The sequence below is a fragment of the Oncorhynchus masou genome, chromosome 18 (assembly GCF_036934945.1).
Source record: "Oncorhynchus masou masou isolate Uvic2021 chromosome 18, UVic_Omas_1.1, whole genome shotgun sequence".
Taxonomy (NCBI): Eukaryota; Metazoa; Chordata; class Actinopteri; order Salmoniformes; family Salmonidae; genus Oncorhynchus; species Oncorhynchus masou.
In genome coordinates, this window is record NC_088229.1 from 71,992,952 (window position 1) to 72,000,851 (window position 7,900).

Below are 7,900 nucleotides of genomic sequence, written 5' to 3' on the forward strand. Positions count from 1 at the left end.
TGGATAACGGACTGAGATGTTGTGCCTTAGACCCCTGCGCCAGATGGATAACGGACTGAGATGTTGTGCCTTAGACCCCTGCGCCAGATGGATAACGGACTGAGATGTTGTGCCTTAGACCCCTGCGCCAGATGGATAACGGACTGAGATGTTGTGCCTTAGACCCCTGCGCCAGATGGATAACGGACTGAGATGTTGTGCCTTAGACCCTGCGCCAGATGGATAACGGACTGAGATGTTGTGCCTTAGACCCCTGCGCCTGATGGATAACGGACTGAGATGTTGTGCCTTAGACCCCTGCGCCAGATGGATAACGGATGCCAGGGTCTTCGGTGACGCCTCCAGCACCGCTTCGAACGCTGTGACACTTCTTTGAACGGCGTAGAATCAACACCTCAGTGGAAAAGAGATGCAGAACTCTACTAAACAAATGTCCCTGGACCAAAGACTATGAGAAGAGCAAAGATGTGGCAAGATCCCTCATTCCCGGGGAAGCAGCGTACAGTACGTCCGTCCTTACTTCCCGAGCTTGATTATAGGGACAAACTGATTTGTTGCCGAATGTAATAAATGAAGACTGTGGTAGTGTCTAAAATGGTACCCTGTTTCCCCATAGGGCTCCGATCAAAAAGTTATACACTCTGTCGAGAAAAGGGTACCATTTGGAACACAGGCGGATAAAGATGCCCCAGAGGGCCCTACAGAAGGAGGATGCTATGTAAGGTGTTACCAGAATGAACAGTACCCGTGCATCAATAAAAGACTTTATAGTTGAAACAAGATAGATCCAACACCATAATCACAGGAGGCAACAAAAAAAAACTAAGTTTTGATGTCTAAATTAAACAGATGCATATAAAAACCATGGTTCTAGTCTAAGATAATAGGGATGGTAGAACATCTAGATCATCCAGACATTTTGTCGGATATTATGACAATGACTTCTTTAAAAATGTTTGAAGAGTGAAAATAAACTAAAACAATTTGATGAACTTCTATTTCTGCACAAAAAAAGTGTGTGTGTGTGTGTGTGTGTCTGCGCGCATTACAAAAAACACCAGTGGCTCATGAATCACGTGTCCATGGTAACAAGTGATAAGGCGCTGCTTGTACCTATCAGGTACTTTCAGACATGTGCACATAGAAAAGGGGGCGAGGAACCATGGTAGAGGAACCGTGGTAGAGGCCAGCGAGGAACCAGCCCCTGGTGTTGCTCCACCTCCTCTCAGCTGAGTTTGGGTCCTTTTGACTGATGGCCATCAAAGATTTTCTGCTGGCCGCGACCTGGCGTGCGTTGGCCACGACATGGCGTGCGTTGGCCGCGACCTGGCGTGCGTTGGCCGTGATCTGGCCTGTGCTGGCCGCGACCTGGCGTGCGGTGGCCGTGATCTGGCCTGTGCTGGCCGCGACCTGGTGTGTGCTGGGGGGCACGTCCCGGCGTGTCCTGAGGGTCACAACCCGGCGTGTCCTTTGACCTCCCTTCCTCAAGTTTCCACAAAGCGTTCCTGAGGAAGCGAGACGCTGCTGCTTTGTCCAGACGGGCTGCTTTCCTCCTGTCAGTGATCTCCTTCACACGGTTCATATACGTCCTGATCCTCTCCTAGTCAGGTGACAAGAAAATAAAGGATTTAGAAATAAAAAATATTATGTCACCCATCTACAGTAGGTGCCGAGTGGAAAAAATATTAGGAGCACCTTCCTAATATTGAGTTACACCCCTTTTGCCCTCAATAGGTCAGGACATGGACTCCACAAGGTGTCGAAAGCGTTCCACGGGGATGCTGACCCATGTTGACTCCTGTGCTTCCCACTATTATGTCAAGTTGGCTGAATGTCCTTTGGGTGGTGGATCATTCTTGATACACACGGAAACGGTTGAGCGTGAAAAACCCAGCAACGTTGCGGTTCTTGACACAAACCGGTGCACCTGGCACCTACTACCACACCCCGTTCAAAGGCACTTAAATATTTTGCCTTGCTCATTCACCCTCAATGGGACACATACACAACCCATGTCTCAATTGTCTCAAGGCTGAAAAATCCTTCTTTGACCTGTCTCCTCCCCTTCATCATCACTGATTAAAGTGGATTCAACAAGTGTCATCATCAATAAGGGATTATAGCTTTCCCCTGGATTCACCTGGCCAACGTTACATGCAAACTATATGATTATTGTGGGTAGTCAACTTAATATAATAGCTTGTTTAAAATGAACGATTTCCTTAACAATCATGTTTACATGGACATCTGAAATCAGGCTACTGAGGGGGCATTTGAGAAATGCCGAAAAATGTGTTTAAATCGGCGTATGCTTGCTTCCTTTATAACCATACATAGTGTACAAAACATTAGGAACGCCTGCTGTTTCCATGACAGATAAGCAGAGTAAGGTGTTTACATAGCTAATGTTACGCCATACTCGGCCTTCTGCCATAATTTAATATTGAATTATTAGTGTGTATGTAAACATGCTCTGTCGTGGAAAGAGCAGGTGTTCCTAATGTTTTGTACGCCGTGTATGTGGGGTTTTGAATGCAGATTATGCAAGTTGACAATTGACTGAACAAAATAGGGTGGGATGAGTGGAATTCTCTTTAGGGTAAAAATGTTATATCTTACCAACTCTTGTTTGATTGCATGCTCTTTTGGGTTTATTCCTTGTGTGACCAAGTACACTGTAAACAACAAGAATGACACTATAATTTAACATGGGGAGTGTTGTGGTGACAGTCATTTCAACATCTTTACACCTCCCCAAAAAATGTGCAGCCTGGATATAATTTTACAATATTAACTTGGATTTGCAGGAAAGCGAAGAACACTTACTCCAGAAAAGAGAGTTGAGGCTATATGCAGACATTAGGTCCAGCTTGGCTTGTTCCAGAGGATCCAGCTATTAAGAAAACAAGAGACACATTGAGAGGGTTTGTTTTAGCTCACCCAGTTCGATAGGTAGGCAGAGTTAACAGTGATTTGTATTCGTTTTGTAACCAGGCTGCACCCCGGGCATGAGCTGAGAGCTCCACTCAAGCCACTGGTGAAATTGGCTCAAAACCGATGTAGCCTATTGTCAAGTTTGTAATGAGTTCGTATTCCCTGTTTTCACATGAAAAAGTGTTTGATAGAAAACGCACATGATTTATCTGCCTTCTGAAGGAAAACTATACTGAACAAAAATAAACATGCAACAATTAACAATTTTACTGAGTTACAGTTCATATAAGGAAATCAGTCAGTCGAAATGAATTCCTTAGGCCCTAATCTATGGATTTCACATAACTGGGCAGGGGTGGAACCATGGCATAGGCCCACCCACTTGGGAGCCAGGCCCAGTCAATCAGTTTTTCCACACAAAAGGGCTTTAATTAAAGACAAAAATACTCCTCGGTTTCATCAGATTTCCAGGTGGCTGGTCTCAGACAATCTTGCAGGTGAAGAAGCCGGATGTGGAGGTCCTGGGCTGGCATGGTTACACGTGGTCTGCGGTTGTGAGGCAGGTTGAACGCCAAATTCTCTAAAACGACGTTGGAGGTGGCTTAATGGTTGAGAAATTAACATTAAATTCTCTAGCAACAGCTCTGGTGAACATTCCTGCAGTCAGCATGCCAACTGCAAGCTCCCTCAAAACTTGAGGCTTCTGTGGCATTGTGTTGTGTGACAAAACTGCACATTTTAGTGTGGCCTTTTATTGTCCCCAGCACAAGGTGGACCTGTGTAATGATGCCATTTAATCAACTTCTTGATATGCCACACCTGTCAGGTGGATAGATTATCTTGGCAAAGGTGAAATGCGCACTAACATGGATGTGCACAAAATTGGCGATACATAAGCTTTTTGTGCACATGGAACATTTCTGAGATATTTTATTTCAGCTCATGAAACATGGGACCAACACTTTACATGTTGCGTTGATATCTTTGTTCAGTATAGTTTGAGAATTCAAAACAAATATATTTTATAGAAAATACATGTTGTAGCCTGTTTCTGCATGCCTTGTTGACAATTTTTTTTTACCTCTTATTTTACTAGGCAAGTCAGTTAAGAACAAATTATTATTTTCAATGACGGCCTAGGAACAGTGGGTTAACTGCCTGTTCAGGGGCAGAACGACAGATTTGTACCTTGTCGGCTCGGGGATTCGAACTTGCAACCTTTCGGTTACTAGTCCAACGCTCTAACCACTAGGCTACCCTGCCGCCCCGACAATATGACCCGGAGCTGTAGATTTGAGCAGGGCGCTATGTGTACCCCAGTTCAGTAGTGTAATTAAACCTCTTAATTGGTGAGGGTTTAACAGCAGAAGCCTAAATATTGCTGTTCTGTTCGTTTGAATATGTGACCGACTCAGAATGACATCCCCAATAATCAGGGGTGTATTCATTACGCAGATACTGTTGCAAAACGTTTTGCGACAGAAACCGTTAAACTACAAACGGAAAATGTGTTGCATCGAAAACTAGTTTCTATTGGACAAATTCAGCTAGGTCTCTCCTCGTTTCGTTTGTGCTCCGTTTGGTTCTTAAGCTGTAATCAGCTGAATACACCGCAGGACTTCAGAGGAACTCAATACCAAGTCCTTCTACCCGGTCAGTCTGAAAACGTACTTTTTTCACCAGCTCATTTCTTGGCATGGATATGATGGTCTGCACCATGTTGTTGACAGCACCGACTGATGACTCAAACCCTGTGAGCTGCTCCTCAATCTCAGTAGGGTAGTCTTCCATAGGGATGTCCTCTGCCATGTTGTCTGGGGAGAATGAGAAAGACAAATTAACATTAGCTAGATAGATATAGTACATTTTATTCACTTAGCAGACGCTCTTATCCGGAGGGACTTAAAGTATTGAGTACTGTAGACACTAGACAAGGTCGCTAGCTAGCTACTAATGATACCATGAGTCGTTCCACCTAAACAAGAAGAGGCTCGACACAATCGCAGATTGTTCTGAAATCATTTTGGTTGTTAGAAACAAAAGATTAGCAGTCCTGCAACATTATTTTGTTTAAATATAATTAGATTGCATCCAAATTGATAGGATTCATGTAACTCAATATAAATGAGTAATGTATTTATGTTTTCAAAAAACATTGGAGACGAACATACTTTACACGTTAACAACAATCTAAACCAACCAGTCTGTTTTACACGCGTCGGTTTTGTTGTTAAACTACCAACCCATCTATACCACCTGCTTTGATGTAGCCAAGATGAATAGGAAGAGGCGAAGCAATATCATTGATAATATGGCTAAAATAGCCATGCATATTGCTGGCTAGCTAGCGTTTAAGCAAGCTACGGCTCAACGAAAACGCTTTATTCCTGTCAATGACAAATCCCCTCGCAACACTCCGTTAACTACTCATTGTTTAATAGTTTGTCTATTATTTTATATATTATATTATCTGGTTAATGTAATAATGAGAAGCTAGCTAGCTACCTGTTTCTCCACACGTTGTTGTCCAACCGGAAATACGTAAGCGGCAACATTCTCTTCTTCTATGTTTTGTGTTTCTCCTATCGACACTACACCGATGCTCAATAGCGCCCTCTACTGTGATGGATTGCAGAAAACAAAATGTACATTCAATCGCTAAAAGTGCATATTGTGAGGGGCTATCCTGGCTATTTTAAAATTAAAGTTAGTAGAATGTGATTCATTTAGTTGGCAATGACATAATAAACAGGACCGTTAACATCATTTGAGCGCTAGCAAAGCTCTGCACAGAGAGCAAAATGATGGTTTCCAACATAGACTGTGAGCGTCGGAGGAAACGCTGTAAAATATTATACACTGTGGACATAAACCATAATTTGTTCTTCATGCTTCTTGCAAATCAATGCATTTTTTTTTTTCAGCTGTGTGGTATAGTTCAAATTCCATCAAATTAAAATTAAGATTTGAATGGGGTTGAGATAGAGGTAGCCAACGATGACACCTCCATGAAATATTGCACGGCAAACTACAACCTACATTTTCTGCAAACATCTATGATTACCTACTCAAATGAGAGGAGAATAACCATAACCTTAAGAAATTAAAGTACTATTCTAATGACTTATTCTATGACATGTAATGTGCTGGGGGGGGGGGGGGGGGGGGTTGTACCTCATTTAGGCACAGTTTCATTCTACTGTAACTCCAAGGTTCCTGATAAAAACATGAATGTTTCAGTGAATGGAGAAAGTGATTCCCAACATTCCCCATTGAAAGTTGGTGAAACTGTTGTCAGTATCAAGGTTTAATCAGCAGATGGCAGCAATTCTCAGGTAAGATGATTTCACAGACTGCTACAGTATCGGCAAAATGTGTATGGAAACTTTTGGTAAATCTTTGTACTTTAGATAATGATATGAACTATTGAACGAGGCCTAATGAATTAGTGTCTCTTTTCAAACCTCATCCAGATGTAATATGTGCTGGTCACACGAGCAGACTCCCATGGCTGTGGCTTTTAGGGATCTGAAAGAGCAGATCTAGTATGAATGTCCTGTCACTCTGACCGCCCTCTACAGAGTTACTACAACACAGGGGTATTCTAATCCTACCCTGGAGGTTCCCCAACCCACCGTCAACTGACAGAACAACCGAGGCCCATTGCAATTTAGAATTGTCTTCAGATGGATAATGGAATCCACTGCTTCTCAGTGCTGGGGATGTCGCTACAGACCCTGGTTCGATTCCAGGGTGTATCACAACCGGCCGTGATTGGGAGTCCCATAGGGTGGTGCATAATTGGCCCAGCGACATCCGGGTTAGGGTTTGGCTGTCAACTGACTAGCATAGTTAAATAAAATAAAAAATGAATAATGGCATTTTATTTGATTATTTAATAAATACATTGATTTGAAGAAGATATTCTTCAGCCTGCAAGTGTAACAGTATAACTTTGCACACATCAACAACAGTCACCCTCGAAGCATCGTCACCCATCTCTCCACAAAAGCAGAGCAATGGGAACTACTACTTCAAGGTCTCACAGCAAGTGACGTCACCGATTGAAACGCTATTCAGCGCGCACTGCTAACTAAGCTAGCCGTTTCACATCCGTTACACAAGCAAGAGTTTTCATCAAGCTCGCTAACACAGCTAGTTAGCTAGCCAGGGTCTTTAGCTTGCCACCACAACATGCAGTGTGACTGACCAAGGTAAGTGTGACTGACCAAGGTGTTTTAGATATTAAAGCCCTGAGTTAATGTCATGCAGCTATGTGTTAGATATAATTGAATTGCTAGCTAGTTAATGTTAAATGTTGCTTGCTTCTTCAAAGTAGCCACCCTTTGCCTTGATGACAGCTTTGCACACTCTGCATTCTCTCAACCAGATTAATGAGGTTGTTAAAAGTTAATTTGTGGAATTTCTATCCTTCTTAATGCATTTGAGCCAATCAGTTGTATTGTGACAAGGTAGGGTTGGTATACAGAAGATAGCCCTACTTGGTAAAATACCAAGTATATATTAAAAACTAAAGCAGGAAGTTCCTGTGACTCGCTCAATAAGGAAGTGGTCAGATGACGTGGAATGCTACGCTACAGGACTGTTATCCGAGCACAGACTGGAATATGTTCTGGGATTCATCCAATGGCATTGAGGACTATACCACCTCAGTCATCGGCTTCATCAATAAGTGCGTCGATGACGTCGTTCTCACAGTGACCGTAGGTACATATCCCAACCAGAAGTCATGGATTATTTACAGACTGGCTGTGTACAGGTGCAGTAATCAGTAAGCTGCTCTGACAGCTAATGCTTATAGTTAGTGAGGGAGATGTAAGTCTCAAGCTTCAGTGACTTTTGCAATTCGTTCCAGTCATTGGCAGCAGAGAACTGGAAGGAAAGGCGGCCAAAAGAGGTGTTGGCTTTGGGGATGACCAGATAAATATACCTGCTGGAGTGCGTG

General features: G+C 43.0%; 1 protein-coding gene across 1 annotated transcript; it reads right to left on the minus strand.

Moving 5' to 3' along the window:
* Positions 1–751: 751 nt before the first annotated feature.
* On the minus strand, positions 752–5,510 carry c1d (C1D nuclear receptor corepressor). The gene is made up of 5 exons (XM_064924411.1): positions 5,440–5,510; positions 4,606–4,748; positions 2,827–2,893; positions 2,620–2,675; positions 752–1,600 (listed from the first exon to the last, which is right to left on the minus strand). Exons 2-5 carry the CDS (start codon positions 4,741–4,743, stop codon positions 1,226–1,228), a joined length of 636 nt encoding a protein of 211 aa, XP_064780483.1. The 5' UTR covers positions 4,744–4,748; positions 5,440–5,510; the 3' UTR covers positions 752–1,225.
* Positions 5,511–7,900: the final 2,390 nt, after the last annotated feature.

What these genes read in the sequence shown, in the direction of transcription:
- c1d (XM_064924411.1), bottom strand. Translation starts at nt 4,743, where the DNA reads ATGGCAGAGGACATCCCTATGGAAGACTACCCTACTGAGATTGAGGAG. An exon ending in GAAATGAGCTGGTGAAAAAA is followed by an intron (nt 2,894 to 4,605) that starts GTACGTTTTCAG and finishes TTTTCTTAATAG; the next exon opens with CTGGATCCTCTGGAACAAGC. An exon ending in ATGCAATCAAACAAGAGTTG is followed by an intron (nt 1,601 to 2,619) that starts GTAAGATATAAC and finishes TCACCTGACTAG; the next exon opens with GAGAGGATCAGGACGTATAT.